General features: G+C 37.1%; 1 protein-coding gene and 1 long non-coding RNA gene across 4 annotated transcripts in view; one reads left to right on the top strand and one right to left on the bottom strand.

The window, feature by feature from the left end:
- LOC110830206 (octopamine receptor beta-2R) overlaps nt 1-23,343 on the top strand; it is a 61,693-nt gene extending 38,350 nt beyond the window's left edge. Inside the window, exons 2-3 of the mRNA XM_022064831.2 lie at nt 15,684-15,932; nt 17,092-23,343. Coding sequence (XP_021920523.1) covers nt 15,684-15,932; nt 17,092-17,527 — 685 coding nt within the window. The 3' untranslated portion in view covers nt 17,528-23,343. The remainder of the gene's footprint in view (nt 1-15,683; nt 15,933-17,091) is intronic.
- The window catches only part of LOC110830210 (uncharacterized), a 266,347-nt gene that overhangs the window by 215,865 nt on the left and 23,668 nt on the right, over nt 1-26,814 (bottom strand). For all 3 annotated transcript variants that reach the window (XR_015532515.1, XR_015532519.1, XR_015532516.1), the window contains exon 2: nt 5,740-5,850. This is a non-coding gene — a long non-coding RNA (uncharacterized LOC110830210). The remainder of the gene's footprint in view (nt 1-5,739; nt 5,851-26,814) is intronic.

A 26,814-nucleotide genomic window follows, 5' to 3' on the forward strand; every position in this document is an offset into this window, starting at 1 on the left:
AAAATGTAGGTTAATTCGGTGTGATCGCCATCAAACTTTATTACTCGCAGTACAAATTACTTTTATTGATTGCTGTGAAAAAATTAACGTAAACCTAGAATATTCTATACATTTGCTGACTAGTATCACTTCAGCTATAATCATCTTAATTGTACTTATATTATCACCCTCTAATTTACGCTTAGATCTCGCAAATTGAATCTTCAGTTGAGATTCCTGAAGATCTTCTCATTTTCTCTAATCCTGCTACACGTTTCTTCAAACTCATCCTCAATTTAGTCTCATAAACATTATTAAAAGACAAGTACAAATAACTAACTTTCATGGATAGAGAGTCAATATTTGAAAACGCTTTTCGACTCATCACTTTATTAGAAGTCGTTATTATTTATGACATTTTCAAAATACTTACTGTAAGGAACAGAGGATGTTAGCACAACCCATGCCCCGATAAGAATTAACAGTCTGAATTATCCCTAGAATTTTCATGCTGTTCCTGTAACACACAATCACTAAATAGTACCAACAATTTCATGTAATTAGCTACCACATTTACGTACAAGTTCGTGAATCTTTTAAGATTAAAAGTCACAATTTTTGTGGGTTTCTTGAGAGATACTTGCTTCTAGTAGCAGCTTATACTACTCGGGTACATTATAATTTTATGACAAATTAGCACATGGTAGAGAGCGTTGCGTTTATTAATGGGGCACTATCATGTATAATGTAACACTGCACACAGCCTTCAGGCGAAAAGCCTGCAACCAGCCTGCCACACAGCTTTCATTTGACGTATATAGACGCCAGCGATTCAACTTTCTCCAAGTGCAGTCATGAGTCCATCGATCCATCCACACACACCTGACGTTTATCTACACATTAATTACATTCCGCGCGTAATCAAACAAATCTTTATAAAAAAAACAAAGAATTTAGTATTCCGGACTTCTGGGATTCAAATTTAGGAGCGTAGATTACCCAACTTGACTGAGGTATTTCGTGGTTTTACTCAGTACCGCTTCGTTCCGTACGCTATCGAAATCATTAATCATCCTAGCATCCAACGGCGTATATCCCAAGATTCTAACAGCGTCGTTAAACAAACAACTCTCAGTAGACAGCAACTGTTTCACTAAACTTCATAATCAACAAATTTACACCTATTAAAATTTCAATGATGGAGCGGTATTTTCCTGGAGGTAGAAATTAAATGTTTTAAATATTATTCAACAGAGCTTCGTGCTTCAAAGGGACAAATAATATCGGCGATAACTGTGCGTGGACCTCCACTCTCGATTGTCTGGTCTCGTTCATTAATCAACCGAACTGGAGTTTTTTTTTCTCTCCCGGATAGGTAACTGGCATTTCATTCAAGTTCACAGATGAAACAAATTTCACACGAAAAGGTCAATTCAAGGGATTATTCAAAAACAGTTCCAGTCACGAATCTACGTATAAACACGCAGAATGAGAGAACATTTTAGAACCTGATATTTGTGGACACCCTCCCACCCCCCACCCCCCCCCCCCATCCCCTCACACCTGAAAATGTTGGCACAAAATTGGTCGTCATTACCCAAAGGAAATGGATATAAATTATAACTGGTCACAAGTGTACGCATATCATAATCATTCTGCTGTCTGTCTCTCTCTCTGTCTCTCTTCAGTTCGTAAATGGTGATTAGAAATGCTGTCATTACAATTAAAACTAATGCATCTCTTGCCTAGTGACGAGGAGACACAGCTGAATATCTCCTCTTTGTTTAATCGCGTTAAGTTCCTGACTGTGTAATTCCTAGCCATTTTTTTATCTTGCGAAGAGAAATCATGATTTTTGTATTACACAATCCCACGCCTCCCGCGAGTATACTGAGGAAAACCCATCGAGTCACAATCACAATCCCTGTCTTCAAGGTCAGAATTTCAATTCAGATGTAAAGGGGGGGTGTTGACAAAACGGTATTTCTCAGTCGAGAATTTCTGAGGCTTTTAGACCACGCGTTTCCAAAAACGTATTTTGCAATCGTTAGATCACGACTATTGATTACGAGTACGAAGATGGCTGCCATCTGGGTTATAGCTCCGTGTCGTCTGGTAGAATTTGAGCAACGTTTCAGAGGCGCTTGCTGCCTCAATCATCAGTACGATGACTTGACTCGCCCTGATGATCATAATTATTAATATTGAGCTGAAATTAAGCCCATGACCCATTCTTCATATTATTTCAGAATTTGTCAGGAGTGACTGAAGAAATCCATGTGAAATTCGATTATAATATCTGGTCTACACGTCTATTTCAATGTATTACACGGTGCTACAAACCATGACACAGCGATATTCATAATAAAAACTGTTTTTGTAATGTGTTCAGGAATTTTGTGGTATTACACGAAAGTGTAAGAGTGACATAAGTGATGTACCGCCACCTTTAAGTCTTAACCCTTTCACACTGATTATTGTCCGGACAACCAGGATTCGATTTCCAGCAAATTCAGGCATTTTCCTTTCGTCACTTCCGCTAAAACCAGTTTTGGGGTAACCCCAACATCTTGTATACTGGTTATTAAACTCTTTCATAGCGTTAAGAAACGTGAGACTGATAATTTATGTCCACCTAGTGCTGAGACTAATTGTGCTTGCACTCATCATACTCCAGGTTTATAAAAAATGCTCTGTGGACAGAATGCAAAGATGAAAAACTTTAAGAGGTAATGACGCCTTATTTACACATGTAATAAAGATGATATGATGCACAAAATGAGGTTAGAATTTTCAAGGAAACAGAAAATGTGCCTCAATCATATATCTTCAATGCATTTCGTAAAGAAGTACGTATAGAGCGAGTAAGAGACCGTGTTTAAGTCTTCAATTTGTAGTCATCATTTTCATGGCTAGACATCGACTCCCTTTCAATTTGCGAGACATGCAGTAAAGACGTGGCGGTTTCCTTGGAGACAATTGTCGACAGCCCTTTTTTTTTTGTAGTTCTAGTGAATATACGAACTCCCACGAGGCTATGCGACATGGATAGAAAATTGCACGTCCTCAGGCATCTGTTATCTATTCGAGCCATCTCCAGTTTGAATTCAGACAGTAGAAGCGGATATCTTAACTCAGTTGCTCTGTGTTTTACTCAGTACCGATTAACAATTACCTAAGTAACAGCTTTAAGCTATCGTGAATATTTAAAAAAAACCGAGGCGTGAATTGTAAATTATTTATTTTGATCAAAAATTATTTGGGTGATCAAATTAAGGTGATGGAAGTTTCCCGGTAACGTTATACAGATTCTAGAATATTATGCCAAGCCACGGCAACTTCCTTACAAAACTTCCGGGTTCATTATTCATTATCATCATCTTTTCCCACGTCATATAACCAGTACAGTTGAAAAACCATCGTTTTGTAAGCTGAACAGAATCAGGTTTTGTCATTTTTTTCTCAGGCTAATTTCGGACAGCACACCACCATAATTTAACAACGCTTTGTCAACTGCGTCGGTTACATTGTGTGATGTATGGGTGACTGTAAGTGAAGGAATCAGATTAACAGGTGTAGTGGGTTATTTTAAGTTGCTACATCATCAATCGTGTTAACCGATTGAGACAAATAATAGATACTCGGTGTCTGGACCGAGACTCGAACCCGGCAATGTTTGGCTCCACCGCGAAAATCGGCTCGATCTCCACACTAAAATCATAACTTTCTAAATGTCGGTATAGCAGTGTTCTGCAACGCGGAGCTTCGTAGTTCTGGGGATGGGGGAAATATACCGCATGGTCGTTTTTCAGATGATTAAGGCTTAAATTTTCGCAATTCTCCGGCTGCTATGCAAAGTTTGGTCATCCGAAACCCTTCTGAAAAAAATCAAGAATCAGCAAAGAAAAACTTAAAAAAGCCATTATTTCTGCAGACCGTTTCAATTAATTTTAAGGGCGATCGTGTGGTTGGATGAATCAACAGACGATCGGAAAGCGATTTAAAGAAGAAATACTTGAAACGCCGTGACCTCCAGGCAACTTCTCCTACTCCGTAGTGTTGCATATAGTCTCATCACAACCTTGCAGGCGTTTACAACATTGAAAATCATTAACTAGTAACATCGCTGTTGAGATAACATTAGTTGATTCAGCTCAAACTCGAGTATGACATCACCTGAATGGTTCTGGGTGAGGGGAGGCCCTTCACATTTCTGATCTATGTTGAAGTCACTCTTCAACAAAATAAATTACATAAATTATTTTTCCCTTTTCTTAATATTTCTTCCGTTCATACATTCTGATGAATGTAACAAAGAGAATGCTTTGCGGTCGTAAAGTAATCGATCTTAAAGTCTTAGAACAAGGTCGAAAAAGGACAAAATAAAACGTGATGTCTGTCGAATGTCTTCCGTTCTCCTGTGTTTCACCGTCACATTTTCATCTCTTTTTCTTCGCCCACTTTTCTGCCTCATTTTCGTAATCTTATTTTTCCGTTCCTTTTCGTCCTTGGTTTATCATCACTCCATTAAAAATTTGTCTCTTTCTGACCCCTTCCCTTCGTCTTTTACTTCATTCTTATTTCACGAATTCTTTCTTTATTCCCTATCTTCGTCCTCTCTTGTCTCTTGATGCTGATATCATAGCATTTATATCGTCAATTCAGAGCTGCAAATAACATTTCCTTTCGCAGCGATAAATCAAGTTCACAGGAACTGCGAAGTGAGAAGAGATCTTTCTTCCATAGAACAATTTCTTATCCTTACTTAACAGAAGCATTATGCAGACGTTTCTACAGAGACTCGAGTCGAGCTGTAACTTAAAATCTATTCTTACAATCTGGATATTTCAAGTGTCCAATTTTCTACGCCATTCGCTGTTTCGCGATTTTGCGCTTCCAAAAAGTGAAGCTTGCCATTCACCTCCATGTAGTATCGAGGCTATGAATGCGTGGAGCCTCTCCACGACGCGTCCTCAGGCAAAACGTCATCAAACCAACATTTTCTTCGTTAATATTCAACTCAGCCTAAACTACTTCACACATTGAGTAATACAGGGCAGCACCTGGCCTAACATGGTTAGCTATTTAACCGAGCTCCCAAAAACGTTACCACTTCGTGTAGTCCATCCAAGGAACAAAAATAAGCCTCATAATGACATAATTGGCAACGCCCTCTTGTCTCGACATCCCCTAACCCTTGCAACAGACTAATTGTGTCGATTGATTAATCGATCAATCTCGATACATGGATCACATGAAGTAATTTCTACAGCAGACATTTTGCACGGTGCAGAGATGACAGAACAATACACGTCATTCATCGGAGAAACAGCTGACATGCACGGAGAATAAGGGACGATGGTGTTGGTGGTGGTGGAGTAGTTAAAGAGTATTTCGTGACGTCATCATTTGCATTTTGTAGCCCCGCCCTTAATTATCTGTCCATCCCTAACTATGACATTTTGTGCTGGCCTTGTTCTCCACAATTTGTGGTGATAGAAAGTGTAAAGCAAAGAACTAATTATCAAGAGTATTTTTTGTACATGGACAAAGATGATATGGACCGGAATATAAATCCACTGGCGTCTGCATGTTGCTTACACAGACGTATTATATTCTTTAGTAATTAATGTTACAGACTGAGACACGAAGCAATAAGCAACTATGGATGTTATGCACGGCTGTGTGATGTTTCAATACATGAACACTTTTTGTTTTACTCTGAGGGAAAATAAATAATCTGAATGTTTTAAAACTCACAGTAAGTGTAGAAAATCAAGTTGGCTGCTTTCTGGTTCTAAAAACCGTGACGTCTGGTAGAAGTCTTCCGATGCTTCAGACTCCTTACTGCCTCCATAATCAGGGTGGTCACTAAGGGTAGAAAAAAAATGTTATTTGGCTATTACAGTCTGGAATTAAAATATTTCATCAAATGATTGAGAGAGAAATATTTTAAAAAGAAATGTCCTGGAAAAGTTTTAATGTACGTTCCCAAAAATTTGTCAGAATGAAACACAATCACAAAGCAAGAATGCTAACAAGCACACCGAAATATTTTTGCGGAAAACGTGTGGTGTGGAGAAAATATTTCGGTATTTGATCGGTCGGTTGATCGCTTGGTTGTTTGATTAGTTACGCGAGTGTTTATGAATTTATAATTGTAACTGCAACGCAATGATCATAAAGCTATTCGGAAAACCTCGAATAAAGAAATCGCTTTTAATACACAAGCTCAGATGTGAGGATAATACTAAAAATGATCTTATATAAATATAGGTAATAATTTACTTAGCTCAGGACAGGACGTAAACACAACAATAAATTTACTGTTTCCATAAAGATAAGAAATTCTTTGGTAGTCTAAGTGATAATTAACTTTCACGCTCATTCTGTCGGTCAGCTGTGACAGGTACTAAACCGGACAGTCTCTCAACAAAAATTCCTCGTCTTCAGCTTACGACTCGATGAAATTAGGTCACGAAGCCCGAACTTCCAGAGCACGCACGTCGATCCGACGTGGCAGTAGATGTCAGCGCAGTAAATAATAAATTTATAGTCGCCCTGCGGTATTGGCAAAGATCCCATAACAGTCTTTTGTTAGTACAGGACGGAGTCTGCTCGTTAGGTGGACTTCAACGAAGCCCATTTGTTTGATCCACATTCATTTTCGTTTAACCATATTCTGTGGTAGTACAAAAAATTCTGCAACTGTTGAGTCGAAGAAAGTGATTAGATAAAGGCTAAAAAAAAAAAAATTTAGCGACGTTAAGCAGAAAATAATTCATGGTAATACAACGCGTTCCGAAATTCTTGATCGGTTCGATTTAAGACATACGTTCTTAAAATCGAGTAAAAAATATTAGGGCGACGGCACATTCAATTACTAATTTCTCCACACACGAGTATTAAACCGAAGACCGTATATCAACATATACGTACAGCTTCGAACAGTAATAAAGTTTGAGCTTGAATGGTAATATTGAGGCTAACACAGCGAGCAGAAACTAACAACAGAGGAGAGAGACAGAGATGGACCATTGAAGGATCGCGCAAGCCATTTTTTCCACCGATTAAACGTAATTTTTATTTAAAAATGTTTTCATAAACCTCCCCCCCATCCAACCTCTTCATTCGTCTCCCTCTTCATTATTTTAAAGAGGATGTGATTTCATAAATTACAAAAAAAATATATATTTTCGTCCGAATTTACCAAGGCTACGAAATATCACATTACCCCATTCATGTTCTTGTTTTTACATAATTTATGCGCTTAAATAGAAGAGACGCGTTTACATCAACATATATCGACCGAAACGTATCGTGGGTTAAAGGAGAGATGGGATTTGCATATTCTGTTGATGGAGGCATCAATGTTCAAATAAAACACTCACATGAAAACTTTTCATCTATTGTTATGAAGCTTCATGGAGGAGTCTGGTCTCTGACATGCACAAGACAAACCAGTAACCTAGTCACAAAGTGGGGCTACTCACTATGGAAGGTAAAATCGAAGCATTTCTCTGCCTAATCGACCATTTTCTGTACGCATAAATATTTCCTTCTGACATCAAGTCCATTAATATAAAGTGGATTTGTGTTCGCCCCATAATTATTGATTTCAGCGGCATTGGAGTTGACCGTTAATAATAATGGGAAACCTAAACAGCGCTCAAAACACTTTATTTATTTATTTATTTAACAGTCTCATAAATCAGAGCATAAAAATAAATTTAGGAATGTAATACGACTTCATGTAGTTTAAATATTAATGTTTCCATTGGAACGTGAATTATTGAGCGTACCTAATAATAATTACGATTACCTCTGTGTGTGTGTGTGTGTGTCAATACTACGAAATAATCATCAACCAACCAAAATTCGTCTATTATATAGATGGATTATCTTATACTCCACGTACCACAGAAAAAATCTTTTTTTAAGAATCTAATTGCTACAGTCGGAATTTTATTCAACCCGAAACTTCGTTACTGTCTTCACAGCCTCGAAAATGGACTCTATCCTGTGCCAGATTAATCCAATCCACATCTTCAAATGTTATTTCTCTAATGTCTTGTTTAAATAAATATTGTACCTGTTTATTGTTAATATTTTGATATTATAATTTCGTATAATCTTTATTGTTCCAAATGGTTAATTCCTTTTGAGTTTGCCTATAAAAATTTTGTACGGATTTCTGATCTCCACCACCCGTGCTAAATACCGCATTAATCTTATCTTCCTGCTGTGATCGCCCTAATAATGTTTGGTGAAGGGTAAAGTTTTGAAATTTTGGCTTCTAAACACTTTGCGAAGTTTTATGTATCTACGGAAATAACCTTATCCACCAAACCGGGGGGGGGGGGGGGCTCACCGCATGTGGTCTTCTGGATTCGAGTCGCGTGTTTCGACCTCCAAGAGACAAAACACCCGAGCGATGACATGTTCTTTGTGATTTATGGCGCGCCCGCCTTGATAAGAAATGTTATTATTCGGGGCTTTCAAAGCGTAAAAAACTGTGAAAAGACTGAGCTTTAGAAGGCCATGGTGTACAAAAGTCAGAGAGAAACAGTTTAAAACAGATATGAACCGCAGCTTAAATAAAGCGGATTTGTTTCGTGCATCACAGTGACAAAGTAAAGTGACTTATCTAGCGTGAAGAGTGAGATAAGTGCTACGATTAATATTACCTAACTTAGGGATTAATTCCAGATATTATGACGCGGTTATACGTCACGTCGTGAGATAAGAGAGAGAGGATTAAGGACCACGGTCAGTTTAACAGACATGAATTAAAAGTTTTGGGTATTTCATGCATAATTTTCAGGTAGATGTATGATTTACCTTTACGTAAACTTCCGCATACCTAGATGAGGTTTCAGGTTCTCACGTAGATGAGTATTAAAAAGTCTTCTCAGACGTTGCGTCCTGTAATTTTATATAAGTTTATCGACGTTTCAGACGCTTGATAAAATACGGCAAAATTCTTAACTAGCTTCTGAAGAAGTTCTCTATTTCATGGAATCAGTCAGTCACTTAGTTAACTAGTTAACACTAGAATTACCTCTAGTGGAAAATTCTATGACATCTTTCTATAATGCAGCATTTCAGACATTTTCCTATTCACTAACCATTCTATTATTTAACACTACTAAGTAGAAAAAGCCTCTTTAAATAACCAAAAACAAATCAATTTCACTACATATAACCTCATTCATCAATTCTACAACTGGTATATCATCGTTACATAACCCTCGAACTAAAAGAGTTAGTATTACTTAATTTAAAACACCAAAACATTCTTTAAATTGTGTATAGTCGTCCAACCACACACAGGTTGAAGGTTTCCGTCTTCTGGGTTGTTGCGCTGTGTAGTCTGGTCGATGTTAACCAACGTTTCAGAGGTCATACTGCCTCCGTCATCAGGGCGATCGCCCTGATGACGGAGGCAGTATGACCTCTGAAACGTTGGTTAACATCGACCAGACTACACAGCGCAACAACCCGGAAGACAGAAATCTTCATACCCTGATGACGGAGGCAGTATGACCTCTGAAACGTTAGTAAACATCGACCAGACTACACAGCGCAACAACCCAGAAGACGGAAACCTTCATACTCACCGCTGTGAGAACCTCAAGTCTTACACACACAGGTTATTGCAACTTGCCCCATGTAGTTGATAAAGAGTCGTTAAGGAACCTATGCATTTAGTTACAGGCGTTACAGACCGATCGGATTCTGCAAAAACTTTAGAGACCTCTTTAGCCATGACTCCAAAGACTGCGGTTAGACTGAACGTGTGGTAACAGACCAGACCAGTCCCGCGTCTCATCATGGATGATCATTAATCCTCGCTGCACTTAATATATTACTTTCTGAATAGCAAAGCATTTGTGGCGACGTCTAGTGGATTAATTTAGAGGCCAACAATCCATTATCACACCCACAAAATGTGGTTATGTGAATCCATCTATATGAATGCATTACGATCCGTCCTTGTGCGGAAAGGTATATCCTATTTTCTGGATCATTACCTACATTCTCGCCATGTTGTTACCCTTTATTGTGAATACAGACCTCTGAAACTATCAAAACAGCTGTCCATAAGTAGCAAACACAATATCAGGCGTACAGCTGTGCACAGAAACCAAATTTGGTAGGACCTGAATCATAAAAACAGCTTAAATCCTTCATGTGGGTCGACTTTAGATAAAAATTAATGTAGAAAATGCTCGTAACAAGCAACAAGTTCTAAAACATTTTTTTATGAAGCTAATATCAGGAATTAACGTAAAATATTCCCGAGTGAGTCTTCTTAATCTTGCCTTGGTCGCTTTACTACGGAGTAAAGAACCTGGTACGCATTGCATAAGAGACTGGGTGAATCCCAGAGCCAGTCTGGACGTTGTGGCATGGACAAAGTGTTTTCCCTCTTAATAATAGCATAAAACAAACTGAATAACGAAATTAAATATTATAAGTCGGTCGAATTAAGTTATATATAATTTGCGCTACAATCCCTTTCAAGCCGAAGCTCGTCTGAATAATATTTAAACATCCAGCACGTACCGAAAGGAAAACACTAAGCTTCACCATTAAAAAGATCAACTGGTTAACGCCGTTTACAGACAGAATCACACGAAACTCACAAATACAAAATGAAGAGTTATTGATTTCTGACGCAAGTACGACATAGTGAGCTTGAAATGAAAAATTATTTCCAGCGTCATGGAACGTAAATGGAAGTATAAATAGACATAAATATCCAATATCTAGGCACTTAAAAATATATTTCGGATTCACACACAGTTATGTTTTACCATATTCCTAACGCCGTAGCTGTATTGTTCAAATGGAGGGGGGGGGGGTTATTTCGAGTTCTATAACCGTATTACATTTCCCTGGCTACACACAAACGTGCTAAGAATGGAAGACTACACAATTGAATAAGAAGCCAACTTGAAAATTGAGTGCTTCCTCAAACGTAACAGCGCAGTGAACTTTGGAGTTCAACACAGCGAAGAAAGTAAGTGCTCGTATAATTTATGAGTATCGGATCAAAACAAAAATATAAAAAAGTTTAGAGTTTTTACGCATATAACTTCATCAAAATCGACAGCCATCTAAAGGCAAAAATTGGGAAAGTCCGAAATCTGAAAATATTTAAACAATCCACAGCTTTCAAGAATAACTTTACATTTGAACAAACATATGTCTGACGTTACATCAACTCTACATCTGAGATAAATAATTGGTTTAACATAATCATACCTATAATACGAGAACTGTATTACTAAATAATTAAAGTACAAGTAATGGCAGGAATATGATGATTTTTAAGTAGTTTGTTGACTTATGAAAAATACGTTGTAAACCATTCGCCTAGTTTGAAAGACGAAATCTATTGGAAGGAAGCATAAATTAAAATATTCCTAAAAACTATTATTATAACACAACTAAGTCAAGAAAGTGTCTGCGGTAACATATCATTCTTTAAAGATAAAAAAAGTCAGTTATTCAAGTAGCTTTTCAGTCTTTGTATTCTGAAGCACTAAAGGAGCAAATCCATGGCAGCTGGAGAACTTCGAAGTTTCATTTGAATTACGTGTGAATGTTCCGACATTTTAACCGCTCTTAGTTTAATGAAATGTTCTTTTTGGTCGGGACTGAAAAATATACAGAGAAGTTGAAATATTCATTACATTAATATGAGATAAAAATGGTGCACCAGAACGTTTCCCGTAATTATTCTTCGTCTGCACAGTTCCTTCAAGTGAGTCATAATCCCGTACGTTCTTTTAACTTCACAATGCAGGATTCTTGTAGCTCATTTAAAATTGCATAATCTTAACAGACGATAGACTGTCGTTAATAATTATCCCGATTTACAAAGAATATAAAAATAAGAATTACGTAACGGGAAATAAAGTCAGAGAGAGAAAAGCTAAGAAACTTAGAACAAACATAAGCGAGAAATGTGGCTCTGATCGTGAAATTGCACTCTGAAAAATCTGCCTAATATAATAGCCAATGTCCGTCAATATCTGGCTGTACGAGAGCGCCGTTCGTGCGATGCGGGAAAAATTAGAATTAATATCTGTGTGACTGTGAAAGCAAGATATATAAAATGAGGATGCGATGGCGAAGTCTTCTGAGGTCAGGCGGTCGCATTTTCCTTGTTGTGTTTGGTATAAATCTGGCTTCAGTAGCCCTGAAGATGATTTTACACTTAATTAACATTGTAAAGGAATTTCAATAATGAGTTTGCAAAGATAATTCTACTATAAACTATATTACTATTCAGCACAAAAATTTTCATTCCCGTAAACTTTTACGGGTCACACCACAATAGTTGTTTTAGTATTTTTACCGTCGTTAAGGTGTATTTTAGTGATGAGAATGGAATTACTTAAAAAATTAAGATTTTACCGCCAAATCGCAGTGACCATTTTATCAAAAGAATTTGAAGAAAATCGAATTTCTGATTTAAGTGAGGCGGAATCAATTGTAGTTTAAGACAAATGAAGATTATACGAGCAAACTGCCGCGCGTCTATCAGCATCTTCCCGGAATCACAAAGAGTTCACACATAGGAGAGTCACAAATTATTTCCCGCGCAGCGAAACACTGTGAAACTTCTGTCAAGTCTAGGACTTGATTCAGTTCCCAAAGAGACAACGTTCATTGCGTTTAAATATTCAACATTTCTGCTGCTGATTACGAAACATTTGGGAGTTTGCGTGAATTCATTTCAACTTCACCGAGTAAGCAACTTCAAGCCTCTTCGTTAAGATCGCTGAAATCCCGTTTAATGTGAGTTAGCATTTCGACACTTCTCTCTCTTATTTATATTCATTTTACCTCTCTTGTGTTGTTGTCTTATCACACTCTGCTTACACCTTTATATTCCTTTAATATCATTGGCCCTAAAACGAAAATGTTCCATAATATTTTTAAATAAATAATACAAGTAGGTTATTGTTCTCAGATATCCCTTTTCGGACAGAGAAAAGCCAAAAATTGATGAAATTTGATGGGAGAACAGTACATTATATTACATAATTTCCACTTGTAGAATTTGAGGTTTTCAGCGCGATTTTAATATATATGGTGGTCTTATTGGTTCGTGTACTCTAACATCCCACTGATGCTATATTTATAACTGTCTATGCAACTTATAAGATGGACACCCATTTAAAATTACAAGCCCAACGTACGGTATCACATTCATATTCACACAGGCTGTAATGATTTTAGGTACATACTGAATCACCACATATTAAAGATGGTTACCTTATTCAGTGAATCTGTTATGCAGTGTAGTCTGATACAAGTTTATTAGGCCGACGTTTCAGAGATCAGTTTAGCCTCCGACATCAAGGCGACTTGTCAAATGCACAAAAACAAAACCAACTACAGACTCCCCCCCAAAAGCAGAATCTGCCGGATCCCTAAATAGGTGGAATCATAGCCTAGTTCGCATTTCTTGCTACCAGAGTCGCCATTGTCAGAACTCAATATAAATTTTCTCCACGTTACTCGAATAGTTAGACGTTGACAGACAATGGCTATTATATTAAGTGTATATATGTATATTTTAAATATTTCGTCAGAAATAACAAGAGATATGTAAAAATAACTTAATGAATTCGCCACGTGTAGGTCGAGTAAATAAAGGAAAAGTTTTTGTAAGATTTTATATCCAACAACTGACATTCAAACTGGGATTAATTTTGTTTTTCGTGGAACGCACAAGCCAACATCAAACATCATGCTTTGCGAGTACGCAGGAATTCAGTTTCCATTTAATTTTCGGTTTGTAAACACACATTTTTGTTTTAATTCAAAGAGTTCTTTTTTTTTCCTATCGCATTTCAATTCCAAACGCAGCAATCCCGAAAGAGTAACAGAGACGAGCGGACAGGCCGCATGGAATCTAAAATTATGTTATTTCCCTGCTTTGTTACGATGAACCACGGAAGATAAAAGAGAGTTTACTCTGCGCGATTTAAACGGGAGAGAAGTAGCAAATGATAACCAAACTCTGTCAGTAGAAACAGAAAAGAGAGCGCAGGTTTAATATTTAAGTAGAAATCGTTCATAATATACGAAGCTAAAAAGACGATATAACATAAACACAGAGAAAACTGCATAATTAGGAGGTAATTAAAAATTATTCGACGGACAGAACATGTAGAACGCAAGGAGAGTAAATAGAAACTGTAGTGGGAAACAAAGAAGGCGTGGGAGAAAATTGTAAAATATTAAAAACTTTCTTAAGCAATACAAAATTAGTTTATTGAACCGAGTATAAAGTCTTCATTGTCTGTTTTTAAAATCATTGTATTGAGATTTTTATTTAAAGAACCAGGGAATTTCTGACTTTAAGCTTTAATCCAATATACGCCCTATTAAAAATTACATGTTTTTATTCAGTGGACACGTTCATATGAGGGACATTAAACAGACAGTCACAGCTCAGATTTTACTCAGTTTCTCCACACGAATATGAACAAGGTAACTTTAAAACATTCAAATCTATTAAGTCCAAAATTAATTAATATATTATTCATATTTAAGTTTACATAACATTCAATAATGTACAACCTGTGCAGTAGATACAGTGTTGTCAAACAGTAAAAAACAAAGGTGGCTGTATTCGGGAGATTTTGTCAAATCTAAGCAGTAATCAACAATATGAAATTTTTTTGTGAAGTCAAAAACATTCCATAATCTTTCTATTGAATTCTGTTGACCCGTTTTCATCACGTAGTCGATAAAAATTAGGTAACTGAAATCAGAAATCGATTAAATGACGTTAGAAATTTCCAGCCAAGTCAGTGGTCTGATTCTATGTAAAATTCAATACGAACAGCGCCATTTGCATTTGCGATGTCACGTAATTCATGGAGCCAAATTTATTAGCCCATTAATCTTTTAAATCCCGGTGGTAATTATATGTACCACCTGTTTTAACAATCAGTAAATCTGCATTTCGTATTTAAAACTTTCGCGTGGTTCTCAGAATAAACCACGATTATTTCCTTAAACAGCGTTAACCAGTTGATCGCTGTAATGGTGAAGTACGGTGTTTTCTTCGCGGTACGGACTGGATTCTTAAATATTATTTAGGAGACCTTCGGATTCAATAGTCATGAACTAGTAAAGACAAACTCCACCGTCTCTCTTAAATAAGCTCTCATTATTTATCACCCTGAAGTTTTAATTCGTTTCTTTTTTTACCTTATACGAAGGACAAGCGGTCATTGCCTAGAAAGCTTCTGCTATAAGATTCTTTTTCCTCTCCCCCCCCCCCAAAATAAAGCGTCTCTCACCCCCACCCCAATTTTTATTTGTAAAATTTTAGGTTTTCACTTTTTATGAGTCTGAAAATGGTTGTCTTGTGGGTCGTAGCACCGTGTAGTCTGGTAGACGTTTATCGACGTTTCAGAGGGCAGCAGACAACCATCTTCAGGTTTCTCTGTTTCTACACTTTTACTATCCTTCCTAACATTCTCCCTCTCCCTCTCTCTCCCTCTCTCCGGCTGTAAAGAGTAACATTAAATCTACACGATGGAAGAGAAGCGAAAAGAAATTATTTATTCCTTTCAAAACTTAAACAAATTGCACGCAACTTTTTTTCCCGTGGCCTACAGCGACAGACCTGGACAGATTTGATCAACGTAAACATGTTGTGATTGCAGGAGCAAGGTGGCCGCGGCGCTTCTCAACAAACACCTGCAGATCAACGGAATCAGCGCTGGAATCACAGCCTTGCAGCAGCCAATCAACGGCGACGTCATGCCCGGAGTTGTATCCGGATCCGGTGGCCCGGAGTCCGTGTCAGAGCCCATCACCAGCAGCAGTAAGATGAAGCGAGAGAGGAAAGCTGCCCGCACCCTCGGAATCATCATGTCGGCCTTCCTCGCGTGCTGGCTTCCGTTCTTCTTATGGCAAGTTTCCGGTTCTTCCGAGTTTGACTACCGGGGTTCGGTTCCCGGCACTCCTAAACATTTTCCTCTTCGTCGCCATTTCCAGACCGACTCTGGGGTCCATTTGTCCTGTATCTAGTAGGTGCCGGGAACTGTTTCACCAGGTTAAAACAGCCGAAGCGTTGAACTACTTATCTCGTGCTGGTATCAAAATAATGAACGTTGCTCTTCGCGAAATGGTTCCTAAGCACAGAGCCATTTTAACTACACCACGTTTAAACTGCTTTGTAAACACGTGTTAGAAGTACTTGCTGTTGTAATGATTTTACGGTTCTGAAGGATTTAACATTGAAGTATTAAGCTAAACTTTTCTGTAACAGCAATAAATCTACAACTTCATCAACGATTGACCTAGCAGAGGCTGAAGAATGTGATGGTAGTTCTCATCTAGAATCGGTCCGTAATCAATCACATTACTGAGTTATCCCGGAAAACCGCAGTTCAGAATATAATATTAATATGTATCTTAAATAAGGTGCGAGGATGTGGATTTGTTGAAATGTATAAGGACCAACGGTGAGGTCTTTCGAACATCCAGTTCAAAAGGGGAAAAATTGGGGAATTGCTTGAACAGCAAAGCAAAATCTTTTAGTGGAATATTTCCGAATTTTCTGTTCCAGTCAGATTTTCGGCTGGACCTACGAAGTTAACTCGAATTTCTGGCAATAGAACAGGTTCTGTCAATCAACAGATGTTATCTCGTCTCGTGACTCGCATTGTCCTTCTGTCGTTTGAATAGAAGTCAAGTCACGAGGACACTGCGATACGACATTTCTTAGGGTGGGCAATCAGTCAAACTGTCTGGACCATCCACCTGCTTTGAGTTTCCACCAGCCCAGTGCTTGGGTTCAGTTACACAAGCTCTCTCTTCCGCCCAAATCACAAGGACAAAATACTGCTTTCACACAATCTCGTCAATGGTTCCTTGTGATCGTGGACAGCCGATAATAGGTGGTCTTACACTTGAGGGTTAGATATGAGTCCCAAAATTCTTTTAATCTCTTAATCATAATATTTCCAATCCTTTATAACTATCATACTTGATCTGTATTACATCTTTCAGCCATATTTGGAATTAAAGATCACATTTAAATGAGTCAACGCCTCCTTTCCGTTACAGGTACATCATCACGACCCTCTGCGGAGACAAAGTGTGTTACTGCCCCCCTGTGGTTGTAGCCATCGTCTTCTGGATCGGGTACTTCAACTCCGCGTTGAACCCACTTATCTACGCTTATTTTAACCGAGAGTTCAGAGCGGCTTTTAAGAAGACACTCCAGTCCTGCTGTTATCACATCTTCTTTGTCAGATCACCTGACAGAAATGGATTTTGCATAAATACATGCAGAGGACGCGGTGGGTGTAGTGTTCGAGAAGACGGTAGTACCACGAGAAGAGATATATCTAATAGTAATGCATCTTCGGAGATCCACATGAACAATCATTTGAGATCGAATGGAAGAGGGGCAAGAGATTCATCTGGCAGTGGAGGTATAGTGCAGAACGTCAGTGACGTAATAGATTTCAATGGCGTAGAGTCGGAGGATGTGATTTAACCCTTTAAAGCTTTAACAATCAGAAACTTTGCATTTTGTATTTATTTATTTCGTATGACTATCACGGTGAACAGCGATTAGATCCTTATTTATTTCGTATGACTATCACGGTGAACAGCGATTAGATCCTTAAACAGCGTCAAACAGTTGATGTTTGTAGCGGTGAAATGTGGTGTTTTCTTTGCGGTACGGACTGAATTCTTAAATATTATTTGGGCAAACTAAGGATTTAATGGTGCTGCTGTTCTCTACCGAAAGTTTGCGTAAGCTGTATTTTATGTTCAAAGATATTTTGAAAAAGAAAAATATAATATTCTACTCGAATTCTGTGGATAGTCACAATAATATATTTATATACGGAAATCGAATATTAATTTCACAGAAAATTTCGGAGACATTCGAAGAGAAAACAAATCAAGTTGTCGGCCAGTGATACAATTTTTCCAAATTCCATGGAAGACTCAGGATTGTAAGATGAGCGCTTGTCCGTTTCGACTGACACATTTTGATATAATTTTATATAAGAAACTGTGATTAAGAATTCTTAATGAAGGGTTTATATGCATCTGTGGACACACTGCCTAACAGATTTTGTCATATTTATTGTAATTGGTGAAATAATCACGATATCGAGCTTACACTGAATTGAATCACATTAAATAAATACAAACGCTACATGAATGTAACCAGAATAATGAAGTGCGTTTCTCGCGTATCTGGTCAACTATTATGCACACAATTTCGTAATGGCGTTAGTTAATTGTTATAACGTACTTTAAGGTCAAGAACTTCATAGCCAAAAAATAACTGAAAGAATCATTTGAAAATTGTGGGAAAAAATCATTGAAATTTCTCAGAAGTTACGTTTTCGTACGGTGTACGGACCAGTAGGAAATGATTCTCATAACGATATGTCGCCGTGATTACTTAAATGATGCATACCTCGTCTTTGTATACACTTTGTTTCGCATTTAAATTATTCAGGATATGTAATACATTTCTAGAATAATTAACACGTACGTTCAGTAAATAAAAGAACACGTAAGAAATATGTCCACTAGATACTGTTATCAGTGTGTACGCTAATGTAATAAAACATTAACGCAAAGAAACATTTCAAACACATATTATTTTTATTCACAAGTGGTATAGAACTTATGAAACGCTCTGTCTATAAAATAAATTGTGGAACCTTGTATCTGAGTACATTTAGAAAGGCAAAAATTAATTAGTGGGTTAAGCTGTGTTATTCTTTAAAATTTTCCGGGGGCATCCGGTCGATTAAAATTCTCCGATTCAACTCCAGGTTTGCAGTGTTGCAGGACTCCTCCTCTGACTTTCTGGCTAACATTCTTCGTGTCGACAAAGCACTGTTTCTTCTTATTGTAAGATTATATTTTCCACCTCCTATCTAGAACCATAAGAGACATTGCGATTAAAAATGTCACCTACTAGGAACCAATTCCCGGTCATCCCGCAATGTGGGCGAACGCGTTGCCAATTGAACTGTCGAAAAGACAACCAAGTGACCTCCTATTACAAGTCTTAAGAAGTAACACCATAGATTAAAACGACGTTACAAAACAAAACAAGCCAGCAAGTCAGAGGAAGGTCTACTGAAGACCTTGTCAAATCGGAGATTTTCAATCGAGTAGGTTTCATTCTTAAGAATATCCAAGGTCTATTAGAAACAATCTCCAACAATTTTTAATATTATCATTAACAATTGAATGTATGTCCTCGACGGACGAAAAACATTCTTTCATCTGTCACAATTGTTCGTCAAAATAATGAGACGTAGCAGATGTTCCCTTCATAGTCTTTGCTTAGTTAGCTCCTGAAAATTCAGTCTGTAGTGTAATAATTTCTTATCTGTAGTACTTGGTGGCAGGCAAAATTCTGCTTTACTCCTGAACGAAGTGATTGTGATGCTCAAACCAAACACAACGCAACACAAGTGGGAAGCCGTCAGTCGACAACAATTTTTGGCAATATCACTAAATTGAAGTGCGGGAGACCTAGCTGTTCTTTGCATCTCTCTCGAGTACAATTGAAGAAATAGCCAACTACTAGTTTTTTTACAACACACTGTAAAATTCTGTACACACTTCACAAGCACAGAATATTTTATTATTTTATTTAGAATGTAAAATAATCAACCTATAAAGTTTAAAGTTTGGTTACAAATTAAGTGAACAGTTAACGTACACTGGGAACACCAAAGTTAATTCGGCAGACATCGAAATACTGTGGAAATTGTTACTAAAATATTTCACTGCATTTGTAGTCGGTGCTTCTATTCAACTGGGCGAGTTCAGAATGGAAATTATAAAAATAAAAAGTAATAAAAGTTTAAAACAACGCTCGGTATATCAACATTTTAAAGCACAGTAATTTATTTAATATAACTTTTTATTGAAGGTCAAACTTTCGCTAATGTACATCTTAGGCTCATGTACCATTGGATTCGATAATCGACGTACTAGGAGAAAAAGATTAAACTAACCTATACCAAAAAAAAATAACCCACATAATAGATTAAAACTGCCAAGCAGAACCTGAAAATTTTATTATTGTGGGTCAGAAAAGTTTCCCTGTTAAAAAATTCTTAAGTATAATATTTTATTCAAGAGGCATTTGTCTCTCAGTTATAGAACACATTTGGAATATAAACCACTTAATTAAAATCTGTCCATGTTGTGCCAAGTAAATAAAACATAAAGTAATTTACATGTAAATTCATTAATTCGATCAATCGTTTTCAATTTGGACTTTGACTTACGTCATTTTATGAAAACGTTTACACAGCCTACACCGAAATCTGACTAACAAAAGAAAACGTAATTCTCAATAAGTAATTCCCACCAATCGCAACGACATAATTTTTATTTCAAGAGCAATTATTTGCTTTATCGAAAAGTTGAATCAAACGTCCAATGATGACATTCCACGATGTGTAATATTTTCTATGGTGTTAACACGGTTGCCGTATAACAGCCTTACTAAAAATCAGAACAAAATTATCAATGCGAAACTAAAAATTAACTTACACAGCAAACGTATTACACTAAATCAGACATTTTAACATTATTTCAAAATACAAAAGAAATTATATCGAGCCAAGACCATATGTTATTAGTTCGCGTAATAATGACGTATGAAAATTCAATATTCACATTTAACTCAATTTCGTTAATCTAAAAGCAGTCTTTTGTTTGTTACTGACAAGAGCAATTGTTTTTGTCGAATACGAGGCCAAATCAATTGTGGTCTGCTTACGTACTGCACATACAAATGGAGTAATACAAGGTGTTCTTACGTCATGATCTCGTTGTAATTTAATATGTTACACCTCCATGTAATAACCAACTACATGCATGAATCAGGGTGATTTTCGAAACAATAATAGTTGCTCAACTAGTCAAGATATTCTTTACCTTTCATGAAACTCCAAGCTTCTCTCCTGTGTTCACATCAGCCCGGCGATGAATCCTGTCCCAGGCTCAAAAAATCCAGTCTTCATCCTCACACTTTATGTAAAACATTTTTAATATTATCCTCCCTTATATGCCTGTATCACCCAAGTGATAACTTCTCTTCAGGTTTTATATGTACTTATCGTGTCTCCCATACGTGTTATTAAATAGGGCTTCAATATTTAATGTTGACTGGAAATAAGACATGTGATATAAACCAAACATCTACGAGGCGCGTCCACAAAGTAAGTTTCCCACTCGTCCCACAGCTAGCAAACCTTATATTGCGCGAAGCGACTGTGCGTACGTGATAGAGCAATGACGTAGCATGGCTCTTGCACTAACGGCACCTCCCGCGTTCTCACAGTAGCATCGTTGCAGCTGTTGAAGATGGAGGTTCTTATTCCAGCTCCCGCCGACTGTGAAGTGCGGTCAGTGATAACGCTAGGCCGCACACGGCTCGACGGACAGCAAGTCTCCTGCAGGAGTTCAGCTGGGAGGTGTTTAATCATTCACCCTACAGCCCGGACCTCGCTCCCAGTGATTTCCATCTTTTCCTACACCTCAAGAAATTCCTGTCCGGTCAGCGTCAGCGTTTTGAGAATGACAGAGAGGCGGAGATGGTTGTCACACAGTGGTTCCAATCCCAGGCGGCAGACTTCTACGACACAGGTATTAAAAGTTGGTCCCACGGTATGACAAATGTCTCAATTCCGGTGGCGAATATGTTGAAAAATAGCTGGACACTTGCTGTATCTGTTGCAATAAATATTTCCATGAAATTGTGTTTTGTTTCTGTAAACGGCCCCAGGGAAACTTACTTTGAGGACGCGCCTCGTATGTTCTACCTGTAACTAAGAAGTGTATATAGTGTTGTATAGTGTTGTATAGAGAATAGGCTATGTAAAAATATGTATATCGGTTTTAAATATTCGTAAAATTGTCTGTAAAGAGTGAGTAAATAGGTGGTCATAATACATATTAATAAACGCCATTTGTTTCATAACTCGTTAATAAACGTGTGCAGAAAAACTGTCAACTCATTTACAATACGAACACCAGAATATATTGATTGCTAAGCGTGTTTCTAATTCACAATAGCTCTCGCTACTAACAACGTTTAATTAAGAATGTTTACAGAATTGTCAGTAAATCATACGAACGCGCAGGAAATAGAATGTAATTACATCCGAAATATTATTTTAACAGTTACTAGAATACGAACTATTGTAGCTTTGTTGTTACTTTATTTTAAGACAAATTGTATGATCAAAAAAAAATGGAATGTTTTTATCTCCATAGCAACATTACATAATTTTAAAATATATACTTATATCAAGGTATGCGTGTCTCAATTTAAAAATCCAATTAATATTAATTTAATATTATTTGTTTACACACTTCGTGATATACAGAAATATAATATAATTTTAGAAGTCTTTCACAATATCAGGTAATTCAGACATGGAGAATAGGACCAAAATGTCCAAAGACTGATCAATGACAAGTGTTTTTGAAAGAGAGAAATTTAATCAAACTTCTATTTCACAAATGATGTACAGATAAACAAATCGACCATCTACATTAACAAAATTTAAGATAAGTGATCAATTTTATTAGTGAAGAAAAATGTTCCGGATTTCATAATGCATTGTAACAACTGGAACAGATCTCAAATATTTTTCTGAAGTTAAAAAATATATATGTTGAATGACGACCTCCATAACCCTAATTCTTGTTGATATAAAAAAAATGTGCTGAACAATCACGATGAAACAAGCTCACGTATCGTCAATTGAAGAGAATATATGGAAACGAGGCTTAATATAAAATAAATGGTATTTTAACTATTCGTACAATGAAAAAGGTTAATAAAATATCACTTCTTGTTAGGAGATTAAAGTTACATAATCCACATAAGTTACGAGCACTGAAAATTTCAGTGTCCGTGGTTAGCATTCGTTTAAAAATTAAATGTTGTAAGATATCAGAATTATGTATCGACACTTCATGGGTAGGTTAGGTATGTACGTGTGAAACATACTGTTTGTGATGTACATTGCGACATATCGATATATATTTATCGATTATCCCTTAGTAGCATATTCGTTGTACACGCCAAATACCGATCCATACAGAATGTGAGAAAAGGGAGTTACTCGTACATTTCCTATCCTCATTACTATTGATTGTTGTTAGTTTTAACAACCGTGAAAGTTCCATGCAATGAAATAGGGTAACTGTAATTACCCCAATGTGTTTATAATGTACATTTTCTTACATTTATTTCAACCTTGTACATCTGTCCTTCAGTGAAATAAATATATGTATTTGATATAAGCTGACTTGACTTTACTTATCTCACAGAGACTTTCCTAAAGCGAACACACAACAGCGAATAATGCCTCTTCTGGCCCCTGCACCCAGACCGGCTCTGGGGCCCACCCAGTACAAAGGTCCTTTCCAGGGGGTAAAGCGTGGACGGAGCGTGACGCTGACCACTCACCCCCAAATAGTGCCGAGGTCAAGACTTCTGTTACAGCGATATTATATGCAACTAAATGTTGAGTCCAATAGGTTTTCCGACCTTAAAAAACGAGTTTACAGTTATTGAACATTTGCCTTATTATGGTTAACAGATCCAAAGAAATCATTAAGAGGCATAAATTGATATACCAACACTCTTCAAACAGAACAACAACAACACTTTTTTGTAATTGCCCCCTACAGATAAAATTCTGAGCCAGTTTTATCCACTTTCCGTCCTCATAATTTGTTTTCCAAAAAATAATGCACAACTATGATTTTCTAGATCTTCCAAATAGTTTCCAAATAAAATTCCGTATTTATCCCTATTTTCTCCCATCTTCATACTCAGTCCTTCGTAGACTGGAACATTTCACCTCACTAAAAATACCAAATTGCCTATATAACACGAAGTTTCTCATTATAGTGTATAACATCCAAAATCGGTCATTTCTTTCTTAGCTGTTAGATCCTAATAATATCCTGTAAATCTTGTTTTCAGAGACTTGCAATTACATTCTTTCTTACCTAATAGGAAAAGTCCATTTTTCATACCCACACGTAAAAAATATCAAACACTGATAATAAATCTCAGTTAAACTAACCTAAACCAAATAGGATTTTAGGTTGTCACAGTGGTGAGTACGAAGTTGGCTGTCTTCTGGGTTGTAGCGCTCCATCACTAACCTGATGATGGCGGTATGACCTCTGAAACGTCGGTAAACTTCCATACTACACGGATCTACAACCCAGAAGACAGTAATCTAACGTAACCAAACCTATTGTGCAGCAGAATTCGGATTAAACAGTCCACAATCTTTAAGAATTAATTTCGGTCGCAGGTAAGTAACCGCTGTAGTCATAAGAGTCGTTTCATAAACACCACTCACAGTCTTGTATTTGGAAACTATCACTAACCGTGCTTTTTGATACTTTTGATAAATGAACTAAATACGTAATTATATTATTCGTCACGTGATCTATACGCCATTATTTCGAAACACATTTTCGCGTCACCAATACACACAACTTTATAGAATTCGTGTAACGTAATACACTAACTAATGTCATTAATCGCGCCATAGAACACAAACACAGCGCCCGCGATCAGTCAAGCAACCGACCAATAAAAACGTGACAGTCATGCAACCCATCCCATTCTCCACAGTTTACCCTATCTAGGCGCGTATTACGTCCCTTCATGCTGTGATGAATGAACGCTGGATAGGGTTTATTAGACTCAGCAGCGCGTCCAGAGATGAAAACGATGAGATGGTTTCCGTGGCAATGAAAGTAAAACAATTCTCTCACGAGAGAAAGCATAAGTGCATGCAGGCGTAGACCCTTTGGAGAAGGTAATAGTTGATCAGAATCTATCACCATTGTACTATGAACCCAAAAATTCAATACTCTTTTTCACAAGACCCCAAAACCGATCCCCAATCTTATTTAATTTAGATCCATTTTAATAATATCCTCTCTAGATCATAAAAGTGGTCTCTTTATTAAAGGATTCGAGACTAATATTTTATGCATTTCTGATACCTCTGTTATTCGTTCTATATGACTGTCCAATCTAATATTTCACTAAAAGTAACTTTCGTAATAAGAGAATATTCAGTCCGGATATTAATACTGAAATTCCTAGCTACGTTTATATTTGGAAATTATTCATTAAAAACCATGGGATTTGGGTTTAATTAATGAATCTGGAAATAAAAAACATAGCAAGTCACATAGGGGGGAAAAATAAGTCCCGCGTGTTTTATAAACTCGGGGTCAGTATTAGCAAAATTAGTTCGTCGTAATGGAAAAAACATTAATAAAAACTTTTGAAAATGAGTCGATCTTTGATTTAAAATGTATGATACGTCTCACGATTCATCATATAAACCAGGGCTTTTAAAATTCTTAACACAGTGAATTATAAATCTTGTTTCCATTTCATAAATTAGCCCTATATGAAAACATAAATGGGGTATTAAAATATTGCATTTACGTTAACGTAATTAACTTTCTGCGCGTATAGAACGAGAGATATGCACGTACTAAATATTTAGTCTGCTTTTTCGGTCAATTTTACGTTTTTAGAACAAGATTTGACGTCAGATATCATACTAATGTTATCTTGACTTTAAACAAATGTCCGCCAATTTACACTGAACAACACAGCCTACCCTCATTACATCAGACCAATTAAAAAGTTCTATAACATAACCTATAACGGACATTTAACTGTATGAGATTTCAGGTTCTCAGGGCGACGAGTATGGGATGTTGCGTCGAGTAGTTTGGTAGATATTAACGGAGGACTCAGAAGATCTGTCTGCCTCCATAATCAGGGTCATGAATTACATTTTACTAAGTGTTTATTTCTATTCCATCAAGTCTTTTGAATATGCAAAGGAAAGTGGATTTAAGTATCTCAGGGGATTACAACCCCACAGAATCCTTCTCGAGATGCAATTAGGAGAATAGGTGTAGGGGGGGTGTCGGTATTTTAGTTCATGTGTGGACGAGCGAATTACTAACTGCGTGCGTGAGTCGAGTCAATTACTGACTAATTCCTACCCCATTAATTACACATTCTCGAGCATATGAAATCAGTAATCCCACTGTAGCCTAAAATAGTGCTGTCGGTGATTTCTAACCCCCCGTGCAGGGGTCTCAGAAATCGTCTAGCTATTCCTCTGCACATTAAGATTCTTAACGAATAACCTCCACTTCATGTTGCATCGTCTTTACGTGTGGTCACTGACCTGTTTTTATATTAATCAGCGATCATTTTCTTAAACAGCGTTAACCAGTTGATCTATGTAACGGTAAAGTCTTGTGTTTTCTTTGCGGTACGGACTGGATTATTAAATATTATTTAGACGAGCTTAGACTTCAAAGGGTTAATGATGCAATATCGAGTATTTACTTAGTCTTGCAAAAGAGAGCCTTAAATTTACCATCTCATTATTTCGGAATGTTTTACCCAGGATTTAATTTCGTATTTTATAAAACGTCTGCCCACAGTCTATATATGTTTTTTCCAGGTTTTTAAGTGTAGTTTAAATACACGGATGGCTGGACCTGGACCCACATAGGAAATAACTCAGCTTTCGAACAGAGACGAGTGAGGAACGTGAAATCTTCTAGATATTAATTGACATCGACGTTGTCAGTAAATGCCCTCCTGACCTTTACTAACATGGTTACGCACTACGTAAACTAGACACGTCATCACCAAACTCTTGATAACTCCTTCAAAATATTGCTACGCGCATGGGCGACCCTCTC

This window comes from Zootermopsis nevadensis, unplaced genomic scaffold (assembly GCF_977971745.1).
Source record: "Zootermopsis nevadensis isolate Lab colony 2312 unplaced genomic scaffold, Znev_1.0 Znev_ptg000061l, whole genome shotgun sequence".
Lineage (NCBI taxonomy): Eukaryota > Metazoa > Arthropoda > Insecta > Blattodea > Termopsidae > Zootermopsis > Zootermopsis nevadensis.